At 33.4% G+C, this 26,110-nt stretch overlaps 2 protein-coding genes across 2 annotated transcripts; both read left to right on the forward strand.

Moving 5' to 3' along the window:
* Positions 1-3,924: 3,924 nt before the first annotated feature.
* Positions 3,925-5,248, forward strand: LOC104894198 (uncharacterized). Its single transcript, XM_010680375.4, has 2 exons — positions 3,925-4,111; positions 4,701-5,248. Exons 1-2 carry the CDS (start codon positions 4,051-4,053, stop codon positions 4,961-4,963), a joined length of 324 nt encoding a protein of 107 aa, XP_010678677.2. The 5' UTR covers positions 3,925-4,050; the 3' UTR covers positions 4,964-5,248.
* A 15,700-nt stretch (positions 5,249-20,948) lies between these two features.
* On the forward strand, positions 20,949-22,654 carry LOC125497987 (uncharacterized). The gene is made up of 2 exons (XM_048645723.2): positions 20,949-21,077; positions 22,177-22,654. The coding sequence occupies exons 1-2, from the start codon at positions 21,023-21,025 to the stop codon at positions 22,437-22,439; spliced, it is 318 nt and encodes a 105-aa protein (XP_048501680.1). The 5' UTR covers positions 20,949-21,022; the 3' UTR covers positions 22,440-22,654.
* Positions 22,655-26,110: the final 3,456 nt, after the last annotated feature.

Here is a 26,110-nt window from a genome sequence, read left to right on the forward strand (position 1 = left end):
GGGTTCTTTTAAGTCACAAGATTGAGCAATGAAGGCTTATACTCAGGGGGAACCTAGTTGTAAGTAACAAGATTACACCAGTGAGAATTTGAGGAAGAATTAGACAGATTACAAGAATAATCCTCAAGGTAAGAACGTGGTTTGTGAGTTATATTAGATTTTCTAGGAGCCAAATGAGGTGAATGAGGAACCACAATGGACAAATCAATGACAGAAAAAAGGGTTAAGTATGTAAGGAGAAGCAGGGGAGGTGTTTAAGTGTGGAGAGGTAAAGGATGGAACAGATGCAGTAAGGGATCGGAAGTGGGATGAGAAGGTGAGATAGGATTATCATGAGAATGAAATATATGAGAAGGAGAAGAGAAATCAAGGCATTCATGTATTAAAGGAGAAGAAGAAGGTAAGTAAATGGCATGAGTGTAATTAGAAGTAGGAGCTTGAAGTTTATTCATGTAGAGATGATATGGAAAACGTTTTTCATGAAATATGACATTTCTAGTGACACAATCTTATTAGTGTCAATATCTAGTATCTTGTAACCTTTTTGGCTCTCAGAATATCCAAGAAAGATACAAGGTTTGGCTCTCTCATGAAGCTTAGATCTTTTAAGATTGAAAGTCAAAGGTTTTAAGATGACTGAGGAAGCAAATTTGCAAAACAATTTGAGAAATGGTGTGGCATTGTGTATAGGTTTCAAAGGCATTCTATTTATTAGATACGCAGCAGTCAAGGCACAATAACCCCAAAATTTGTCTGGGACTCTAGATTGAATGTATAAGGCTTTAGTTGACTCTAAAAGATGCTTGTGTTTCCTTTCTACAACCCCATTTTGTTGGGGTGTATCACTATAACTTGTCTGACAAAAATACCCAATTTCAAATATAATTGCTTCATCTCCCCTTCACATAACTCATTGGCATTATCTGATCTCACACACTTAACTGTCACATGAATTTGAGTTTGCATCATAGTCAAAAAATTTCTTCATAATAGAAACAAAATCAGCTTTGTGTTTAAGAAAATGTATCCAAGTATATGTCTAAAATCATCCACTATAGTGAGAAACTGATTTCAACTAGTGGGAATGTTTACAGCATGAGGACCCCAAACATCAATGTGTATCAATTCAAAATGGCCAGGACAAAGGGTCGCGATCCCGCAAGGGTGAGCTAACATTATATGTTTTGTATTGGTAAATAGGTATTATGAAGTGATCAGTAGAATCTAATCCTAGAAATTATATTTATATCATTGGTATCATATAAATACTCCGATGAACAATTTCGATGATACTTAAAAGTGTTTTGCGTGTTGCAATCTGCTTACATTTTATATAGTTACCAATTTTTTGAAAAAAAAAATCTAAAAATTGTTCAAAATGGTACTTAATAGTGAAATTATCAATCATTTACATAAATGAAATTATTTCGAGTATTCTTTTTACTTGTATCTATCTGAAGTGAATTTGTTACTGTTATTTATGACTTGAAATCTTGTGAATGGCATAACACTAACTTTGAATGCACATATCTCTTAATCTATAAATGTTTTTGATGTGATTCAAATTGGAGGTGATAGCTTGTTCAAAGAGCTTTCCAACAATAGGTAATATGCCCAATTTCGCTGAGAAACGAGAAAGTTATGACTGTTTTACGAAGAATTGACGAAACTGTTTCGTCCCGGACCCGACCGGGCGGATTTCGCCCAACCCGGTCGGGCGGTGCGCCGATTTGTGCGTTGTACGCGTTTTTCGGTATTTTTTTCGTTTCAAAGTTTTTTTTTCGTTATTATTAACACAACTTAAGAAACACTTAGCCTCTAGAATTTAGGACTCCTTGTATTATTCTCTCTGATTTTCTCCATTATAGTGAAGAAGCTCTAATCCCCCACCTGTGGACGTAGGTCAAATTTGACTGAAGCACGTAAATCCTTGTGTTCTTTGTTTGTTCATCTTTATTATTTTCTCACCTTTATTATTTCATTGATTTTCTGTTCCGCATTAATCAAACTACAACACCCTGTTTCCTAACAATTACATTTGATGGGACTTAATCAGTCCTGATTTTACTTTAAATGTACACTTAATTATATCTAAACCTTATTTTTTTTAGGGGAAGAAAGCACCCGAGAAAAAGTTTGGAAAATATTGAATTTCTTTTTTAGAATTTTTTTCAAGTACGAAATCGAATGCACCAACCGAAGACTATTGATTGAATATACAAAGGTGTGTTAGATAAGACAAGAGCCACGGCATGTATGTGTAGGATGCCTATCCATCCACCCTCGTAGCCCGTAGGAAACAAACAGATGTGCTAAATGCTAATTAATACTACCTACATACTTTTTTAGTTGCACTATTTGGTTTTGTGGCACTATTCATCAATCAACTTTGTTAAGCTATCTCGCATTATTATATAAGAAAAAACAAGTGGGGTCTTGTTAGATTCGTCTCAATGCGAGGATTAAAAATATGAAATTTTTATATTTTTTACTTGCACCTAATAAGAGATATTAACGTTCAAAAAATCGTCTCGGCAAGTGTGAAAAAGCAAATGGTGCAACTAAAAGAATACAGAGGTAGTATTTCTTCAAACTTCCCCTCAAAAAAAAAAAAACATATTTCTTCAAACTCGAAACTCGCGCACGCAAATAAAAAAACAAGAATAACAAGAGTAGCCAGACCCATGTGAATCACGAGACTTACTATTAATTTAGCGAGCTAGGTCCCCACCGACCAACTCTACGTACCTTAATTCATGGCTCACTTTTCTCCAAGGAAAAATTTTAATTTATCAGTTCTAATTTGTACTTGTACCGCTTTCATAGCTCATATGGATCAAAAAAATTACGGCCGAATTTATTTTTTAAGGTCTTTTACTTTTGAATGGCAAATAATGGTATCATCTTTAGAAAGTCTCCTCCCCAATCGTTTTTTTAAAATAATAAACCTGCTAGCTAATTAATATTCACTCCGTCCCATTTTATAGCTCTCATATTTTATTTTGGGTGTTTCAAAATATTGTTTCCATTTCTCTTATTTTTATTTTTAAACATCACTTTTCACTCTCTCTCCTTACCTATTCATATGGGTTTTTGGCACCCGCCTTATTGAATGTTCCTCAACTCTTATTGCTTGAGTATAATATAAAACATTTTTTACTTTCTCTCTTCTCTTTTCACATGCCAACACATTCGATGTTCTCATTCTTTTTCATTTATTTATGACAATAAATCCATAAAAAAAAAATTTCACATACAAGTACATAATAATAATGATTGTTCCTTAATTCGCGTGTTCAAAATGAAACGAGAACTATAAAATGATACGGATGGAATAGTAAATTAATTAAGCTGAAGGGTTATTCTGAAAAGAGACCCTAAAGTTAGAGACTTTAATCGGTTGCTATAGTTAAAAGGTGATAGTGTCTGATTATCTTCTAATAACCTGCTCACAGGGCGGTCTGGAAGATTTTAGGACCCCGGTTCTAACATGAAAATTGAGCCCCTAAATTTATAGAAAATAAAGATGGAAGGTTAGAGTTCCAAAAAATGGAAAGTTGAAAATTTAAAGATAAATCATTGATAAATTTATTAAGAGTGGGAAATAAGGATTATTTCTTCATATATGAAGTAAAAATTTTCAAAATAATATATTTTGGGGACTTTATAATTATGGGGACCCTGTATTATCGGGCTTCTTGCACACTCTCATCTAACCCTCTGCCTGCTTACCACTTCATTATACGTAGTCGAGCCTTTTTTTTAAATATTGTAAATATTTGTGGTCCATCTCCCACTTACTGACTTCTGTTAACAATAATTAATCAACGCTCTAGAGTCTATATTGGCCAATGTGCAAGGAATGATGCGTTTAGGATAGAGATATGGATAGAAATTTGCTATAATTCTATAAATAGGATCATCGGCATCAAGTAGATGAAGCAATTAAAGAGAATAATATAATTAAGCAAGTAGTAGCAGTACTAATTCTTAGAATCATCTCAGAAAAAAATCACTCAGAAACTTTCTTCAAAAACATATTACTCAAGCATGTCGTCTTACTTCAAACTTGCTGTCGTCGCATTTTTTGTGCTCACTGTCACTGCATCAGGTTTGTTTATCAACAATAAGTTGTTTCTTTGAGGTTTTTCATGTTAAAGATAAGGATTATGCTATATGCAGATAAGACATAAAATGAAAATAAATGATAAAATTTATGGAAAAATTATACATCAATTTTCCGCTAAAACCCAATACTATACCTTTCAAATTTGGAAAAATCTTAGAGATTTATCATATAGTATTTGACAAAAACCACAAAAAAAAATTTGGTTTTGACTTCTATATACATCTCGTATGACTTTGAATGAATGAATTAATGTTAATTCTTGAAAGCATAACAGTAGTACAAGTCATATGGATTAATACTTTCTATTAATGTTTATATCTAACTTATTTCCTTCCTATTTTGTTTACTATAGGTATGTCTAACAATAACTTTTATTAGCTCATATTTACAAGATTGAATGATATAAACAATTAGACAAATTTTATAATAGGGAATATAACAAATAACATTAATTCAGGGAAAAATACATTCAATGACATAAATTTTGGCCCAACTACAAGCATTGACACGAACTTCGCACTGACATAGGTAGCGATTTGATTTTAGATATGTGTCTCTTTATTTTTAACAGCTATGGCAATGCCTGATGCAAAAATTCAACCCGTCACAAGGAGAGCAAAAGTGGGTGAAGGACTGCTGCAGGCTGAAATAAAAGCATTGATAGAACTTAAACAAGTTGAGAAGGCAATGATTTCAGACTTAAGGCATAAAATGATGGGAGCAAATGATCACTGTACTCCATCAGGAACCATTTGTTCGCCTGAAGCACCTGAACAGTGCTGCTCCAACTCCTGTGTTCCTCATCAGTGGCTTAAGATTTTTGTTTGCGCATAATCAGCTAACTAAGCTCCTTAATATGGAGTCATTAATCATGCACCTTACTATATAATGTGTATGAATATCTGTATTATGAAGGATGTAGATGGTCTCTTAAGTTTCTATTCTTGGCTAGAGAGATGAAGTTGTTGGATATGGATATTCAACCACTCGTTAGACAAGATTTTCTATGTTTTCTGTTTAATCAATAATCAGAGGCATCATCCTTCTTGTAATATATTCTGTTTTATGTTTTGATCAATAAGATGCTTATCAGGCTGGATCGTACTCCAATCTTCTATACCACATTTATTATGCTTTTTTAGTTGCAAATAAGTTAAATCACGCCTAATAAGATAATTTAAACAGCTCATATAGGTATCTATTAGTAATGTGATTTAATTAAGTTATCACCAAATTAGATCTTATGTGTTAAAAACTCGACCTTTAACGTATTTGTCTATTTATACAATTAATCAAATTATGTGCATGTATTTGAATATTTCATCAAATAAATAAGAAAATTCACCCTGAACTCATATCTCTTCTCTATGGTTTTATTCATTTTTTCTGAAAATTAATTGACCACTCTCTTCGAACCATGATAATCACATGGTTTTATTCATTTTTAAAAAAGCGCAGCCCTACTAAGAAGAAGGGCTGCGCTTTTTAAAAAAGGCGCAGCCCTTCACTAGTAGGGCTGCGCTTTTTCAAAAAAGCGCAGCCCTTCTGTAGGTAAGAAGGGCTGCGCCTTTTTGAAAAGCGCAGCCCTACTAAGTGAAGGGCTGCGCTTTTTTAAAAAGCGCAGCCCTTCTGCTTAGTAGGGCTGCGCTTTTTTAAAAAAGCGCAGCCCTTCCTGAAAAATTTTGAAATTTCGGAATCGCGCGCTTTGAAATATTGAGCGGGATTCGTCAAATATATTATCCTCATTCTCTCTCCTCTCTCACGTCCCTCATTATTCTTTCCTCCTTATCTCTCACCCTCTCTTCTCTCTCATCTTCTCTTCTCTCTCAAAAATCCCATAAACATTTGTCTCAAAAACCCATTTTAAGTTTTTCCGATTTGCACTAAACATGACGACGGAGTCCGATTGCCTATTGTGATACCTTTTCGGAAGCGGAACGAGCCAACAAGTCGAACTCACTGCTTCGCGGTGATGTTTAGGCTTTTTAAGCCATCCGAGTTCGTTTAAGCCTCCAAATAGCCATTTTAAGTTTTTCCGAAATTTTTTTTTCCTTTAAATTATGTATTTGGGTTTTTTTTATGTATTTAAACATTATTAGGTTGTAGTTCTTGTATATTTTCAGATCTATAATGTTCTTGTATACTTCTCTTTGTTTATATATTTTGATTAATGTTCTTGTATACTTCTCTTTGTTTTGATTAATATTCTTGCTTGTATACTTCTCTTTGTTTTGATTAATGTTCTTGTATACTTCTCTTTGTTTTGAATGTTTTCTTGATACTTCTCTTTGTTTATTTTGATTAATGTTATTCTTGTATACTTCTCTTTGTTTATTTTGATTAATGTTATTCTTGTATACTTCTCTTTGTTTATTTTGATTAATGTTATTCTTGTATACTTCTCTTTGTTTATTTTGATTAATGTTATTCTTGTATACTTCTCTTTGTTTATTTTGATTAATGTTATTCTTGTATACTTCTCTTTGTTTATTTTGATTAATGTTCTTGTATACTTCTTGTATACTTATTATTGTATACTTCTCTTTGTATATTAGTTTTTGTTCCTTTTTTTCATTTTCGTTTCATTCTTTTTATTGTTTTGGGTTTAGTATTTTCGTTTCGTTTCTCTTCTCTTCTGTTTAATTTCAGAAAATGTGAGATTATGAGTAAAAAATGACAAAAAAAAAAAAAAAAATTTTTTTTTTTTGGTAGGTAGGAAGGGCTGCGCTAGTTAGGAAAAAGCGCAGCCCTTCTAGACCAGAAGGGCTGCGCTTTTTCCTAACTAGCGCAGCCCTTCTGGGCCAGAAGGGCTGCGCTTTTTCCTAACTAGCGCAGCCCTTCTAGCTTAAGGGCTGCGCTTTTCTAGCGCAGCCCTACTTAAAAAGTGAAGGGCTGCTACTGAAAGGGCTGCTGTCAAAAAGCGCAGCCCTACATGCCTTTTTTAGCGCAGCCCTTCTTCATTTTTCCACTAGTGAAACAACAAAACTACTCTTAGCTAAGCTGTACAAAACAACAAAGGAAATCCTCCTAGGATCAGTAAAAGAAAGATAGTGACAGGTTCCACTATCACTATACCCAAAACATGTGACTGCAGAATCAGAAGAGTATTTGCAGAATAATATGGACCACCATGACCACCATTTTCACACCCCCCCTTCAAGTTGGAGCTGAGGAAAGGAGGCCCAACTTGAAAGATAGGTGGTTGTGTTGAGTTTCACTCAGTGATTTGGTCATCAAATCAGCTAGTTGTAGCAAGGACTTGATGTGTAGTGTATTTAGGAACCCTTCCATTACATGATCTCTCACATAATGACAATCGAGCTTGAGGTGTTTAGTTCTTTCATGAAAGACAGGATTGTGAGAGATATAGATAGCAGCCTTGTTGTCACAATATAGGTTGATAGGTTTAGGAATTGCAAACTTCAGATCTTCTAGAATTCCATCAACCCATACAATTTCACTGCTTGTCTGTGACATACATCTGTATTCTGCCTCTGCTGAGGACTTGGAAACAGTTTTTTGCTTTTTTGTTTTCCAAGATACAAGGTTGCTCCCAAGGAATATGCAATAACCTGTTAGAGATCTCCCACTAAAAGCACAAGTTCCCCAATCTGCATCACAAAATGCAGAAAGTGATATGTCACAATTTGCATCATAGTGTAATCCCCAATCAACTGTCCCAGCCAAATATCTGATTACATGCCATGCAGCTTGTAGATGAGGTTTCCTGGGACATGCCATAAATTTGGCTCAATTGTTGCACTGAATAAGATATATCTAGCCTGGTGAGATTTAAATAGAGTAATCTCCCAATGATGCTTCTGTAAATTTCAGGGTCATTAAGCATTTCTCCTTCATCAGTAGATAATCTAATTCCCTTTGGAAAGGGAAATTTGCATGGTTTGCAACCTTCCAAGCCTGCACTTTGCACAATGTCCATGATAAATTTTCTTTGATTCAGCATGGTTCCCTTGGAAGATCTGGATACTTCTATCCCCGAAAAGTATCTCATTTCTCCCAGATTTTTACATGTGAAGGCAGAATCTAGTTTTTGTTTCTATACTGCTATCTCCTCTTCATTGTCACCACTGACCAGAAGGTCATCTACATATACAAGTACTATGACTTGTTTGCCATCTGTTTCTTTGTGGAAAAGAGAGTAATCTCTCTTACTTTGGTGGAAACCTTCTTGCATCAGAAATTTTGTCAATTCAATGTTCCATTGCCTTGAAGCTTGCTTCAGGCCATAAAGACTTCTTTTGAGCATGCATACCTTCCCACTGTGCTCTTCATGATGACCTGGTGGTGGCTTCATATAGACTTCTTCATCTAGATATCCATGAAGAAATGCATTGTTGATATCTAGATGATGAAGCTTCCACTTTTGTGCTGTTGCTAAAGCAATTAAAATCCTCACACTTGTGAACTTGGCTACTGGGGAGAAGGTATGCTTGTAGTCCTTTCCTTCCACTTGTCTATCTCCCCTTGCCACCAATCTAGCTTTCAATCTCTCCACTTCACCAGATGGCTTCAATTTCACCTTATACACCCACTTACAATCTATAGCCTTCTTCCCTTCTGGCAACCTTGTTAGGACCCAAGTTTCATTATCTTCTAGGGCCTTTAACTCCTGCTTCATGGCTTCTATCCACCCATCATGCTTGATTGCTTCTCTGTAGTGAGTTGGCTCAGTTACTCTTAATGCATTATTGAGAGAAATAACATAATCTTCAGAGTAGTAATCTGAGTTGTTCAGGTTTGCAACCATCAAAGAGATATTGTCAGATTCTTGTTGTGTTTGTTTCTTCCCAGGTAGCTGTATAATGTAATCCTTGAATCTCCCAGGTAAGCTCCTTTCCCTGGTAGATCTTCTTACATCATCCATCCCATTGATTGGAATGTGTACTGCAGGCTGTTGAGTCACATTTGTTTCTTCCATTTCTTCATCAGCTCTTTCATGGGCTCTTTCATCCAAATTGCTCATCTCCTCACCTGGGACACTTTCATCATCTCTATATGTTCCTGCATCATTCATTAGTGGCATTCTGCCTCTAATAACATCAATGTGATTTTCATTTTCTTTGTTTGCAAGAAAAGGAAATATCTTTTCTTGAAACACAACATCCCTGCTTACAAACAGTTTCTTCTTTTCCAAATCATACAATTTATATCACTTTTGACAATGAGGATATCCCATCATTATGCATCTGATTCCTCTTTCACTAAACTTGTCAGAAGGCTTTTTTGTTCCACTTGCATAGCACAAGCTTCCTGTCACTCTTAAGTGGTCATAGCTAGGTTTCTTTCCTTTCAACCTCTCATATGGTGTTTGCCATTAAATCACTGCACTAGGCAGTAAATTTATCAGATGAGTTGCAGTTAAAATGCACTCACCCCACAAATTATCAGGAAGATTAGCATGAATCTTCAAGGCTCTTGCAGTTTCTAAAAGAAACCTATGTTTCCTTTCTACCCTCCCATTCTGTTGGGGTCTACCAGGCATGCTCCTTTGGTGCATTATTCCTTTTTCTCTCATGATTTTTCCACATTCCTGCTGAAATATCTCAGTTCCATTATCAGACCTAATGGTCTTAACCTTGCAATCAAAATGGTTCTCTATATGAGCAAGAAAACCAATTAATATCTCTTTCACCTGTTCTTTGTTGGACATAAGGTGAGTCCAAGTTACCCTTGAATGATCATCAAGGATAGTCAGGAAATATGTTGCCCCTGTTATGGCCTTTACACCATATGGTCCCCACAAATCAATGTGAACCAGATCAAAAACTTTTTTTGCAATAGAAAGACTTGATATAAAAGGAAATCTGTGGTGTTTTGCTACAGAACAAGTATCACAAAAAAATTGTTTCAAATTCTTGCAATCACAAAATTCTAAATGTTTCATCTTAGACAAAGAGATGTGTCCTAGTCTAGCATGTATCAATCCTAGCTCAACATCCTTTACTTCATTCATCTTATGGTTCTCCTTCACTTGAGCAGCAAACACTCTTTTGCTTTCCCTTTCTTCAAGATCCTCTCCTTTCACCATCAGCTTATATAAATCATATTGATTCTCTCCATGAGCTACAATCTCATCAGTGATATGGTCCTGTAAATAGCACCCATCCTTGTCAAAAATAAATCTCATCACTCTATTATCCTGTAACAGTTTGCTTACAGATAATAGGTTATGTTTGAAATCACTCACAAAAAGCACATTTTTTAGGATGATATCATTAGATATCTTTATGTCTTCAAACTCCTTGACTTCTTTAGCAGTCCCATCAGGAAGCCCTACCTTGATTACTCCTTTCAAACACCTCATGTTCATGAACATATTCCTATTTCCAGAAATGTGATCACTAGCCCCTGAATCTATAATCCAGGCATTGCAATCAAATTTTTTTTTATAACACACAGCATTTGAAAGAGCTGATTTACCTGCAAAGTTGCTGTAAGCTACAGCATTGTTTCCAAGTGCCTTCATAACTTCTTGAACAACAGTGGAGATGAGTTTGCTATCATCTCTTCTCTCACTCGTTTCTCCTTGAGATGCTTCATGCTCCAAGGGAGTCTGAGCAACAGATTCTTCCTCCTCTCTTACAGCATTTGCAACTTGCCTTGTGTGGCTTGTGTTGTTTTTCCATTTCTGATTCTTGAACCTCTCAGGATACCCAATTATCTTGAAACATTCTTCCCTTATGTGTCCACGCATACCACAGTGGTCACATTTCTTTGCATCCCTTTCAAACTTCTTCTTGTAATCTTTCTTCTGAAAATGAATCAGGGGTCCTAGGCTTTGAGATTGCCTACCTACATTGAGAGCACTCATTTCATTTCCTAGAGTTATCTCTCCTGTTATCTGCTTCTGCTTCTCAACTTGCAGCACTAAGTTATAAGCCTTATTCACAGGTAAGAGTGGATCCATGCCCAAAAAATTACTCTTCATCTGCTCATATCCTCCATTCAAACCCATGATAAACTTCAAAACTTTGTCAGTAGCTTGTATCTCCTGCACCTTCTTGATCATGCTACAGGTGCAGCTACTCATGGCACCACAACTACATTCTGCCACTCCTTCCAGTTGAGTTATTTGGTCCCATAACTCCTTCAACTTGCAGTAATATTCTCCCACACTTAGGTTGTTTTGCTGAAACTCCCAGAGTTCTTTCTTGAGATGGAATAGTTGAGGAGCATTTGTTTGCCCATATCTCTCAACTATTTCATCCCATAACTCCTTAGTGGACTACATTGATACAAGACTTCCTGCTATTTCTGGTTTCATGGTAGCTAACAACCAAGACCTTACCATGTAATCACACCTTATCCACTTTTGCATCTCATCTCCAGCTTCCTTTGGCTTCTGATGGTTCCCTTCCAGAAAACTCAGTTTGTTTTTTGCTCCAAGAGCAATCTTAATACTTCTACTCCAGTTAAGGAAGTTATTTCCATCAAAGATGATGCTTCCCAGAGCAGTTGCAGCATTTTCATTGATTGCAATGAATAAAGGGTCCTTGTAGGGATTGTTTGAGTGACCAGCTTTCTCTGTCATCTCAGGGTGAAAGGATAAGTTTTTTTGATAAAATCACACTTGAATAAAAGCTTGAAATTCTCAGATTAAGGATCTCTAAAGGCCTTGCTCTGATACCATGAAGAGAACCTCAAGCTATCAAGGATTGTTTCTCTCTGTCAAGTTGATCAGAGGAATTTTTGTATTAAAATTTCTCTCACTCTTTTTACAAGGTGGTAACCGTCTCTATGAACTAAGCTTCCTATATATACAAAAGCACACACTTTTACCCTAGTGCTTAGCTGTACAAAACAACAAAACTACTCTTAGCTAAGCTGTACAAAACAACAAAGGAAATCCTCCTAGGATCAGTAAAAGAAAGATAGTGACAGGTTCCACTATCACTATACCCAAAACATGTGACTGCAGAATCAGAAGAGTATTTGCAGAATAATATGGACCACCATGACCACCATTTTCACAGTAATTGGCATTAAGGTACTTTTTTCTTTTAGTTAATGGATTGTGATGCCTTTACTTTTTGAAGGATATGTATGGATGAGTGTCTCTTATTACTCACAAGGAGAGAGAAATAAAATTGGTGGAGCGTTGCCTTTTCAGATTGTGAATGAACGAAAATGACAAGTGTATCGATTAATATAATATGAAACAGATGAAGTATTTAATAACCATATGTAGATCGAACACATGAAAAGGATGAATACTAAAAGGTTGGATTATTAGCATGTAAAGACCGATGTAATAACATTATATGTTTTGTATTGGTAATTAGGTATTATGAAATCATTAGTAGTATCCAATCCTAGAAATTATATAATCGGTATCATAAAAATGTTTCAGTGAACAACTTCGGTGATACTTAAAAGTGTTTTGCCAGTACCAATTTGTTCATAATTTATATAGTTACCAATTTTTTGAAATTGTTTTTTAAAAAATTGTTCAATTGCTACTTAATAGTGAAATTATCAACCATTTTCATAATTGAGATTATTTCAAGTGTTCTTTTCACCTGTATCTATCTGAACTGAATTTATTAGACTTTATTGGACTTAATCAGTCTTGATTTACCTTATGTATACACTTGATCAAATCTAAGAATTTTTTTGTCAGAAGATATCTTCTAAATTACGTTTTTTGCGAAATAGTACCTTACAAAAAATTGTCGTAAAAAATACCTGATAAAATGTTTTTTTGTTGTAAAAGATATCTTTGGCTGGAATTGAGGAATTGACCAAATATTATGGCGTTGATTTAGTCATATGCATTCACGTGTTCATTATATGCCCTAAATCCCTAATTACTCCCCCATTTGAGGATTTTTTTACCCAAATACTCCCCGTTCACCTCCATTCTCTTTCTTCTCTTATTCTTGTGCTCGTCCTTCACTTTCAATTTTCCTTTCTCCATTCGAGTGCATTCAATTTTACGTAAGAGTGATTTTGAGCCGAAATCTATGTAATTTTCTTCGATTTATTGATCTTTGTCGCTTTGTTTCTTGAATGACATTATTGATTTTGGGGAAAAAAATATATGGCTTTATGACATGGATTTTGATAGAGAACCCGAGAAGAAGACGATGAGGTGTTTTCTTCCCCAATGGAATTGGTCATTTAAGGTGAGACATAAGATCGAACTACGATGGTTTTGATGAATGAGTGCGTGGATTCCAATCTCGCAATGATTGGTACATAGTGCAATTTCAATGCTCAAATCTACCATATAGAAATGATATTTGGTCCTAAAAACTAAAATATGGTTGCGTATATATGTGCAAATTATTTGATGTTCTTTATTTTTAATAATCATGATTACTTTAAATGAAAAATAACGCATTTAGTAAAAGTTTGTTCTTTAGAACGGAAGACGAGATGAGTTCCATATCTTCGCACCCTCCTAAAATAGGAAAATTTTATTTTTTGGTCTGAATTCGGGAAAACAATTTCTTCACCCCAAGAAAAGATAAAATAAGTTAGATTCATCGCATCATTTTTTACCTAATTCAATAATTAACTTATTACTAACATTCCCAAACGTTTCCTTAGTAACACGCGAAGCAATAATAGGGCAACCTAAATGTTCACCTAAGTTTCAAACTACTTCATTCATACCTAGTAAAGAGGCAAAATTAACTTTAGCCGAATCAAGAAAATTTAAGGAACACCGAAAGGCAGACTTATGAAAATTGACAAGCAAGTTGGCCAGACATAGAACAATATTTATCAAGAATTTGCTTAATAACAACACAGCTAGCATCTGAGGCTCTAGCAAAAAGGATCGTATCATCCACAAAAGTAAGAAAAGGGATACGAACCTCGGATTTACCTATAAAAACACCAATAGGCTTACCGCGATGGGCATTTGCTGCTGAGAGCTGCCTAGCAAGAAGCTCGGCGCAAAGAATAAAGAGATAAGGAGAGAGGGGATCGCTTGTCTAATACCCCTTGACGGAGTAAAACGCTCACCCGGAATACCATTGATTAGCACCGAAAAGGACGGGGTGGAGATACAACAATAATTAATCCAATTTACCCATTTAGAACAAAAATCCAACTTTTTAAGAGTGGTTAGGATATAGCTCCATTCTAACCGATCATAAGCTTTTTTTTTCATATCAAGTTTAATTAAGACGTTATCTTGAATAAAATGATCAGGAACAAAAGCACCCTGAAGGGGGTGGATGATTTTACCTGATTTTAAACGATTGGTAATTACTTTAGAGATAACTTTGTAAATGGTCGAATAGAGGCTAATAGGTCTAAAATGATTAGCGGAAGAAGGATTCTCAATTTTAGGGATAAGGGCAAGGAATTTATGATTAATTTCCTTCAAAATGTTCCCAGAGTCAAAAAAGGCCTTCACCGCTCTTATAACTGAGTTACCAACTAAGGTCCAGTACTTTTGAAAGAAGAAAGGATGAAATCCATCAGCCAGGTGATTTATCCGGAGTAAGGTCAAAAAAAGCAACTTTGATTTCATCAGGAGAAACACAAGCTACTAGAAAAGCATTTTCTACATCAGATATTATAGGAGAGAGCAGGCTAAAATCAATCTCCTCATCGAAGCCATAATCCGGATTATATCTAGGGTTTCTCGGATAATCTTGGGGGGATTTCTTCCCTCTTTTTTTCTCTTTGTCTTTTTAGCTTTCTCTTTCATCATTTTCTCCTCCTCCAAGCTTTCTCGTCTCTCTATTTTTAAGGTGAAGAAACACCCGAGAAAAAGTTTGGATAATATTGAATTTCTTTTTCTAAGTACAAAATGCAAATGTAGGATCGTTCAGACGTTCATCACCAATCGAAGAGTATTGATTGAATAATATAAATCCACTAAAGTACGGAGTAAAGGTGTATTAGATACGAGAAGGGCCAAGGGACCCACGGCATGTATGTCTAGGATGCCTATCCAACTATGAACTACCCACGTACGAAATAAAAGTCATTACTCATTATTATTTCTTCAAACTCCAAAGCCCCGTCACGCAAATTACCATGTGAATCAGGTGACTTCTGCAAGCTAGGTCCCCAACGGTCACCTCTGCGTTAATCCATGGCAAACTTTGAAGGAAATTCTTGTGCTATCAGTTTAATTAGGATTATTTAATTATAATTTTTTTGTCACATACTATTTTTAACTTTTGGGTTTGCGATAAATTACTTTATAAAAGAATTGTTGTCCTAAACAATTTTACTTTTACAATTTTTGTTGTTGACGGCTACCTTATGCCGGTTTTCGGCGTTGAATTTTGTTTTTTCAGTTCAAAATTATTAAAAAAACAAAATTACCCTTGTAGAAATTGCTTGAGATTCGAGGAGACTGAGAAGTTCATTAAGGTGGGTGATTGTTTCAATTTTAATTTAGTTTTAAGTAGAACAGGCATTTAATGGTGGGTTGGTGGTACAAAGTGTCACAAAGATATAAGAGAGAGAGCGCGCGTGTATATAGAGAAATGGGAAATTAGGGTGGGGAAAATTAAAAAAAGGATTTTAAGAGATCAAGTGATATAACGTGACACTAAACAAATCGAAAAAACAAAAATCAACGCCGAAAATCTACATAAGGTAGCTGTCAACAACAAAATGGTAAAAGTAAGGTAGTTTGGGACAACAATTTTTTTTATAAGGTAGTTTCTCGCAAAAACTTGAAAGTTAGAGGTAGTTTCGGACAAAAAATCTTAATTATAATAATACAAACTTTTGGCCTTTCGCTAGCAGTAATACAAAACTTTGATTATTATATATGTAATATATCAATTTTTTTGAAAAATTTCTCCAATAGGTCAATATCAATTTTAACTTGTTGTAGGAGCTAAACAAGTTGACTATGGCACTTACTATGACACGTGTTGTTATTTTATTGATTAGTTTTCAAAATTTTATTGATTGGATTTTAAAAATTTATTGATCGGCCTTATACTTCCAAATCTCGCAATCAACACCTCATGGGGAACCATTTCTTGTTGGATTCTTAACCTTGATTTACCTGGGTATTAATCCTCTTACACCTTCCTCTTTTAACGCTGAGAAAAACCCTTGTTTTCTCTCTAAAAAAAATAGAAATTTCAATAGTTTAATATTAGGAAAAATTGTTTTTAATTTGTCAACATCTGGTTGATCTTCTCAAACTAAGTCAATCTTTTGATTATCTCTATTATAGAAGACAAAGGAGGAGCAACGATGTCCTCCTTAAAATTTACTTAATTGCCTCTACAATAAAAATATTGGAAATTTTTCACATAAACTTGCCAAAAAAAATCAATCAAATCTTTATTAAACTCAATCAACTCATATAAAAGCTCAATTACATAAACTTGCCAATAAAAAAGATTCATAATCAAGAACTTACCAAACATTATACCACACACAATAACAAAAAAATGCATGGCATTTTCATTACATAAACAATTCAAATTCAATCTCAAAATAATTTTTCCGTAACATAAATACAATTACAAAAACAAACTCCAAACTGAAAAAAATCAGTTTTCTTCATAGATTGGAGCTTCACGACATTCTCAAATATGACATTCTTGCGGATACTTTACAGTTAATCAGGTATGTAGTTCATTATTGAACATAAAAGTATGTGTAATGTTCTATGTTCAGTAAATCGTAAGAATTAATATATTTAGATTCATTTACAAAAAAATAATATTAAAAATCACTCACAAGCTTTGTTAAATTTTTACATTAGTGAATTAATATATCTAAATTCATCTAACTATTGATCATTCACATTTTAAGAGTAATCATAACTATAATACGGATGAAGTATATAATAACAAGTTTTGAATTAACGTACGCATCGCGTGCATATAAGACTAGTCTTAGAATAAGTTAACCTTGTATATATTTTTGTTGTAAACGAGTTAATGACGTTGAAATTGTGATATGTGTCACATTTTAATAGGATGACATTGTGATTAAACTCATTTATAGCAAAATTAGATACAAGATTAACTTATTCATAGTTTATTAAAAGTTAACTTATTTTAAGAAGAACGCGCAAAGGTTTAACATATTAAAATAATTTTTCCTTAATTTTGTGAGTTTTAGAGTTTGTGAGATTTTCTGCGAATATGCATATTTAGCTTAGTTTGGGCTTGTTGAGCAATCAGTGAGAAAAGAAGAAGAGAGTGTGTGGAAGAGAGTGGATAGTGGGAGGCGCATCCTAGATGGCATACAGCTACAATCTGGGTTTACCAGACTAAATGACCTGTTGTGTTACTTAGGCTGATTATGTGCATGGATGATCCTATAGATTTTGACCCAACTCCTACATCAAGTAATACCACTTTGAAGATGGTGGACTACAAAAAGCTTGATGCCGATCTTAAGCAGGCTCATAATGACAAGGTAAAGGCTGAAAACGATTTAAAGAAGGATATAAAGGATGAGGAAAAAGGGTGGTTATGGTAGGTGGGGTTCATGGGGGTGATGGCGGTTGCCGGTTGGTGGGTGAAGGAAGAAGATGGGGGTTAGGGGGGAGGGGGGTTCTCCGGTGGGCAGGATGGGGAGGGAGCAGGGGTGGTTTCAATTGGTTGGGTGAGGGGAGGGGAGAGCGATTTTCCGTTTTTAAAAAAAAAAAAAAAGTTATGCTATATGCAGTCCTTAGGGTTGTATATAAGACATAAATACATTACTTAAAATGGAAATAAGTTGTGAATTTATGGAAAAATTTTGCATCAATTGATGTAATAAATGATCAATTAATGCAACTTATTTTCATTTTTATCTTCTTATATACCGTCTTTAAGGCCGCATATAGCTTTTCCTTTTAAAAAAAAACCTAATATACGGATTACAAGTTATATTGACCTACTTTAGAAATTTTGGTATAAAGTTTGTTATATTACATGATACTTAAAAGTTTGTATTATTGCGAACGAACGGCCAAAAATTTGAATTATTCTAGTTAAAAAATCGTTCCACTTATGGCCTGATTTATTTTTGAAGGCTCTTAATTTTTGAATGGCCGATCTTAAGCAGGCTCATAAGGACAAGGTAGAGTGGTCCAAAGTTTTAAAAGTCTCTTTCTAAATCGTTTTTAAAAATAATAAAACTGCTAGCTAACTAAAGTAAGTTAAATGAAATACATGACACTCAACCAATAATCCAGCATGTTTGGAAAGAGACCACTCAAAGAGTTAAGATTGGTTTTAGATAAACAAAAGTTGACACCATAACCAGTACCGGTGGCTATAGTTGAAATTGTAGTGTGAGATTTTCTTCTAATAACCTGCTAATCACTTCATTACACGTAGGCCTTGTTTGGTAAAAAGATGTTTGGAGTAAATTTAGAGGTTTAAGTTCATATGAGAGTATATAACTAATCAATTCTCTAATTTGAGTGTTTGGTAAAAAAAAATTTAAATTAGTTTATTAAGCCGAAAAAACTCTTTTTGAAAAAGTTGGGGGAGATGCTTTTAAACATTAGAGCTTGGGACTTGGTGGAGAAATCACATTTATGTCCTAAAATTGTTAAAAATTACATTAATAAATAATAAAAGATACAATAGTAAATTATGCACATGTCCTTATTAGTCATTTTACACAATAATGTCTCAATCAGCTACTTACCAAATACTTTTATATAAATAGCTAATACAATCAGTTAATATATAGCTATCAGCTAATACAATTCAGCTAACATCTAATAGATATCCGTTAATTGACAAATAGGGATGTAGGCTATGTTTAGTTCACCTGAAATTTTCTGATCTGAACTTATCTGATCTGATCTGAACTTATTTTTTCTGATCTGATCTGATCTGAACTTATTTTTTCTGATTACAAGATCTTATCTTTTAGATTTTTCTCAATATATAAGAAAAAATATAGTCATGCGGGGTCTTGTTTGATTCGTCTCAATGAGTACTTTATTAATATTCAATTATTATAATTTTTACTAATATGTAATGAAAGATATAATGTGTTAGAACCCAAGGTGACACTCAAGAAGGGGGGGTTGAATTGAGTGACGAAATTTGATCGATTTTCGCAAAACTTTTGTTATCGCACAGTGCCAGACACTGTGTGAAACGCTCGAAAATTTCTGTTTTGAGTTTTTGCGAAAAATTAAAAACTAAACTATATTAAATCAATACTCAAACTCAAGATATAACGTGGTTCAATCTCACCTCTGAGATCTACGTCCACAAGAAACAAAAACTCTTTTATTTCTTTGAATCCTAAAATATCAAACTCTTATACAATAGATTCCCTCACTACTAACCCTAGTAATACTCCCAACACTTAACTCTAAGTGTTGAACTCTCTATAATGGTGAAATTACAGAAAGAAAACGACCCTCAATTGTGTGCTTCTTAGTCAAGCAATTTAGAGGACAATTACACTCGTATATTCGTTACTTGAATCTGACTCAAACAGTGCTATACTCTGTGCGAAGGAAATAGTTTTCAGCTCTTAATATCTCCGATTTTTCTCTCTGAAAACGTGAGATCTAAAAGTGAATATATGAATCCCTTTTATAAGACTTGGTTTGGACGAAAATCCTTCAAAAATATCTTTATCTTTTAATCCTTAATTTAAGGGATAAAACTCTCTTTTTAGAAAAACAAACTTTATCTTTTTCTATCTTTATCTTTAATCTCAAAAAGATAAGTTTTTTCTTATTAGATTTTCTTTTCAACTAAAATTCTGTTTTTATCAAAAAATATTTTCCAAATCCTTTTTGAAAACCAAATTACGTTGTTTACTAAAATTCTTTTCTAAAACACGTTTTCATAAATTATTTTCTAAAACACGTTGTTTAAAAATATTTTTCTAAAACCACGTTTTTTATAAAATTCTTTTACTAAAACATTTTTTATGAAAATCTTTTATCTTATTTTATATATATAGACATATAATATTAATACAATTATTTATTTTCTTAACTCTAAGAAAATAATAATTATACTAATTTTATATTTCTATATTTAGCACATAGTATATCACCTAATTCAAGCCTATTACATTTTTACACAAAGTAACTATTCTAAGGAACATATAAACTTGACTTCAATCTTGATTCTTCTTTTCTTCAAAGTCTTCATTTATTAATTCCTTTCTTCATGCATCTGTTTCAACTGTTACATACTTTCATACTATAACATATTATATTAATTTTCATCATCAAAACATCATAACATATTACATGCACAACATAATGATTTTTAAATATAAGCATAATCTGAACTGATCTGATCTGAACTTATTTTTTCTGATCTGATCTGATCTGATTAGATCTGAAATAAGCAAAAATAAGGTGAACTGAACATAGCCGTAGTCGAGCATTTTTTTAAAAATATTGTAAATATTTGTGGTCCATCTCCCACTTACTAACTTATGTTAACAATAATTAGGGCTCGTTTGGTTGAAGTTGGGAAGTATAACTTTTCATGAATTTGCATTGCCCATAAAATTTTATTTTCTTTGAAGTACTTTTTTTGTTTGGTTGACGAACATGAGAAATTCTACTTCTCATGGAAATTCTCACTTACCTAGGGCCTAGAGGGGCATAGGTAAGTTATTTCCTCTATTTTGTACGAAAAAGAACTTCCTAAGAAGTTCTACTTCCCATATTTTTGCCAATCAAACAATTACACATATGTTTGTTTCTTAGAAATTCTAATTTCACATGCATTTGAAAGTTAATCAAACAAACTCTTAATCAATGCTATATATTGGCCAATGTGCAAGAAACGATGCGTTAATGACAGAGATATGGGTAGAAATTTGCTATAAAAAGGATCATTGGCATCAAGTAATGAAGCAAATAAAATAAGATAATTAAGCAAGTACTAGCAGTGCTAATTCTTAGAATCATCACTCAGAAAGTTCCTTCAAAAACATCTCTCAAGCATGTCGTCTTACTTCAAACTTGCTGTGGTCGCATTATTTGTGCTCACTGCATCAGGTTTGTTTCTCAACGATAAATTGTTTATTTAAGTTTTTTCTATGTTAAAAATAAGGGTCATGCTATAATTATATGCAAATAAGACATGTACTACTTAAAATAAAAATAAATTGTGAATTTATGAAAATATATGCATCAATTTTCCGCCAAAACCCTGTACCTTTCCGTTTTGGAAAATATCTTTGAGATTTATATCATATATTATCGCAAAAAAAAAAATATTAATATGAAGTAATACTTTTATTAATGTTTATATTAACTTATCTCCTTCCTATCTTGTTTACTACTAATATGTCTAACAACTTTATTAGCTCACATTTTCCAAGATTGAATGATAAAAACAATTAGACAAAACTTTTAACAGAGAGATGATAAACATACACTCAGTGTATGTAGGTCACACATACACTGGATGTATGTGTAACTACTAAAATATATACTATTACTAACAAAATTACAAAACAATCATTTGAACTTGTTTTGTTTTATTTTACGATATTTGAAATTACACATATAATACATAGACAATTGAAATACTATATTTCGAATGGAATTTTATTACATGGCATGGATGAAAATATAACATTATTTTTCTACAAATAAATTAAATAATTGAAAACGACATGAAAATTTAGTAGAAATCAATAGTAGAAAAATGGTGAAGATGAATAAGATGAAGCTAATATATGAATAATCTAAAGAAAAAATTACAATTCCTTTTTTTAAGTTTTAAACAAAGAATTCATGTAAATCTAAACAAAAAAAATTCATAAAATAGATTTTTAAACAAAGATAAAAAAAACAAAACATTCAAAACAAAATTATCTGTCGAAACATTCTAAGTTTGTAATATATTTAATAACAATATACATTTTAGTAGTAATACATACATCTAGTGTATGTGTGACCCACATTCACCCAGTGTATGTATAGCCTTTGCGCTTTAAATCGGGTTTATAGAATACATAATATTTAGGTAAAGTTACATTTAATGACATAAATTTTGGCCTAACTATAATCATTGACACGAACTTGACGCGCTGATTGACATACATAGGTAGCGATTTGATCTTAGATATGGTCACTTTGTTTTTTACAGCTATGGCAATGCCTGATGCAAAAATTCAACCCCCCACAAGGAGAGCAAAAGTGGGTGAAGGACTGCTGCAGGCAAAAATGAAAGCATTGATAGAACTTAAACAAGTTGAGAAGGCAATGATATCAGACTTAAGGCATAAAATGATGGGAGCAAATGAGGACTGTGATCCATCAGGCGACATGTGTTCTCCTAAAACACCTGAACAGTGCTGCTCCGGCTCCTGTGTTCCTGATCAGTTGTATCAGTTTTTTGTTTGCGCATAATCAGCTCAATAAGCTCCTTAATATGGAGTCATTAATCATGCACCTTACTGTATAATGTGTATGAATATCTGTATTATGAAGGATGTAGATGGTCTCTTAAGTTTCTATTCTTGGCTAGAGAGGTGAAGTTGGATATGGATATTCAACTACTCTTTAGACAATATTTTCTATGTTTTCTGTTTAATCAATAATCAGAGGCATCATCCTTCTTGTAATATATTCTGTTTTATGTTTTGATCAATAAGATGCTTTATTAAATAGGTAAAAAATTCACCCCGAACTCATATATCTTCTTTATGCATGGTTTTATTCATTTTTCATGAAAATTAATTAGTGACTCTCTTAGTCTCTTTGAACCATGATAATGGTATGTTAAATATGGGTCTGGGCCGCACCCATCACAAGGAGAGAGAGTCCACTTCACAACACAAAGGAGGTTCCACCTTAAAACCATATGGCTATAAGGGAAGTAACCCTTTGCATTATAAAGTGAACTCATCTCTCTTATTTAATCAATGTTGAACACTCACATATGATGTGCACTATACATCATAGCTTCAACATAATCACATGCGTACAATGGTGTTTACGTGTTTAATTTGCCTTTAGGGAATGCATATGCTTTAGAGTCACCAACAAAATAGACTTATAAACCAACTGATTGAATACTACCAACAAAATAGACTTATATGTATTAAATGCCCTTTTCTTTATTACTTGCCAAAAGTGAAGATGGATATAATTGTCTGAGACGGGGATGTTGGTGATAATCTCAACATTATTTTATATGGATGATGAACTATGAAGAATAAAGACTAGTTAGTTAGTTTTCTGTTATTTCGGTTGTAACAATAATAAGAAGTTTGTTACTTCTTCTAACTGATTCTCTCTCTTTCTCTATTGTATCTAGAGTATAAAAAGATGTTTGCTCAGTTCATTTCAGTAATAAGAAATACCTCTCATTCTTCTCTCTCTATGAAATCTGTCTCACCATTTATCTCTCTAAAACTCCAGTAAGAATTCTCTGATTCTCATGGTATCAGAGCAAGTTCGATTAATTGCTCAATCATTTTCCGCTTAAAATCAATTGATTTCTTTACATCAATTAAATTGATTAATCTTTGAATTCTTCAAATTCTTGCAACAATGGTGGAGATTATACAAACATCTGGTGAAAAATCTGAAGAGCAACAGAATTCTTTGAATTCTTCGAATAATCACAATGTAAGTGTTGCTTACAATGATCCTTATTTCATAACTAGTTCAGATCAAACTGTGAACAAGCTTGTTGCTGTAAATCTTACTGGAACTAATTTCATTAGCTGGAAACGAAATGTTAAGAGAGCTTTGATTGCTAAAAACAAATTAGGATTTCTTGATGGAAGTATTCCTAAACCTGATGAATCTGATAAAGATTACAATCGTTGGATGAGATGTGATTATTTACTAACATGTTGGTTAGTAAATTCTATGAGTGAAGAAATTGGTGAGAATTTCACTTTTGTTGAATCTTCTGCTCAATTGTGGCGTGAGATTTGTGAGTGCTATGGTCAATGTAATGGACCACAGATTTATCAATTGAAACGTGAGTTAGATAATCTCAGACAAGAGAATCAAACTATTATGAACTATTATGGAAAATTGAAGAGGTGTTGGGATGAACTACAAAATTTGAGAAGCTTTCCTTCATGCACATGTGGCATTCTATCCAAATGTAGCTGCAATTTCTTGAAGCGAGTATCTGATTTTGAATCAGAAGAAAAATTGATGCAATTCTTGCTAGGTTTGAACAGTGGATTTGATAATGCTATTAGTAGTATTTTGGCTATGGATCCTCTACCTTCTCTTAGTAGGGCATTCTATCTAGCTCAGCAAATGGAGAAACAGAAGGAGGTTAGTGGATTGAATGCTGGACCAGGAAGTCATGAGATGAATGCTTTTGCAGTTCAAAAACAGTCTCATTATGTTAGGGACAAATATAAGAAAGATTGGAAGAAAGACAAGCATGACAAATACTGTGACTATTGCAAGAAACATGGCCATACTAAGGATATCTGTTTCAAGCTTAAAGGATATCCAGATTGGTTTATTAAAAAGTCTGGCAATGGGAAGCTTGTTGCACATGTATCTGTTGATACATCAGATTACATTGATGATAACCCTCTTGAACATAACATAGCTGGTCCTTCTCAGTCCCATGAAGGTGTTGGTACTTCTGATTCAATGATGATGCAATCAATAATACAAGAAGTTATGAAAGCTATGAAAGGGAAGCAGGTTGTTGGAGAATCTTCCAATAGTCCTGGATGTTCATATGCTAACTATGCAGGTACTAATTCTAATTCAGCTTTATGTTTTAGTATGTGGATTGTGGACTCAGGTGCAACTGACCACATGGTTTTTGATGATAGTATTCTTGTGCATAAAAAGAAGTTACATAATATGGTGGAAATTGGACTTCCTGATGGAAGTTGTTCTTATGTGACTGAAATTGGTAGTGTGAAGATTAATGATGATTTGATTCTTGAAGATGTGTTGTATGTGCCTACTTTTAAACATAATCTGCTTTCCATAGGAAAATTGACAGCTCATTCTAATATTAAAGTCAGATTCTATGCAAACAAGTGTGTTTTCTATGATAACAATCTTTCTTCCAAAATTCTAGCTATAGGATCTAAACACAAAGGTCTATACATTCTTAGTTCATCATCTACCAATTCTATTCATAAATATTCCTTGCCTATTAAAGCTACTAATACTGCAGTAGCAAATTCATAAATATTGTGTAATTACAAGGTATTGAACATATGACCTTAAAAATGAGAAGTGAGAGTTTAGCAATTAATACACTACAACTTTATGTTTCAAATAAAATATGATAAAGTCTTATGATAATTGCATTTAATTAAAAAAAACTTAAACAATTATTTAGATCTCTAACATCGTTATTACGGTACTACCAAAAGACTATTGATGACATATCCTCTTACCCCAGTTTCTTTTAAACTATTATTTTCAAACTCAAACCTTTAAGGGTTTTTTTACTTATGACGTCATAACATCAATATTTTAATTCCCCACTGGAAAAAAAAATACAAAAAGTAACAAATGAATTATAAATTTTAAGAATAATAATATATTTGCTTATTGTAATTGACCCAAGGCATCACGCTGGGTACGTTAAAATATAAGAGGTTTGGACAGAGGCTTAATCCGACCCGGTCCGAGTCTTTGGTCTGAAACAAGTCACTTTTTTTTTTTACCAAAGGCCAGCCTGACCGATGATCTCTATTCGCCCTTTAGTATTTCTACCTTTGAAAATTAAAAGCCTTTTTAATTAGGTTGCTAATTATGAAGATCCGATCTATTTTCGTCTTTGCAGTATTTATGAGTACCTTTAACAAATAAAAGCCTTTACTATTATAGTAACTCATCAGAGTTTATGCTCTACTTGTTTCCCCTAAAAAAAAAAAAATCAGATCTTATAATGATGATGAAAATGGTATTGCCTTTCATATAATTTCTTTTTTGAAATTGATACTTTTTAACTAATTTCACGTCAAACTATTTATAGTTAAATTATAGTTTTTGATCCATATGAGCCATAAAAGCAGTACAAAGTACAAAGAAGAGGAGAGGAATTCGAACATATAACCTATTGTTTATAACAC

The sequence above is a fragment of the Beta vulgaris genome, chromosome 5 (genome assembly GCF_026745355.1).
Source record: "Beta vulgaris subsp. vulgaris cultivar EL10 chromosome 5, EL10.2, whole genome shotgun sequence".
In the NCBI taxonomy this organism is placed as follows: Eukaryota; Viridiplantae; Streptophyta; class Magnoliopsida; order Caryophyllales; family Amaranthaceae; genus Beta; species Beta vulgaris.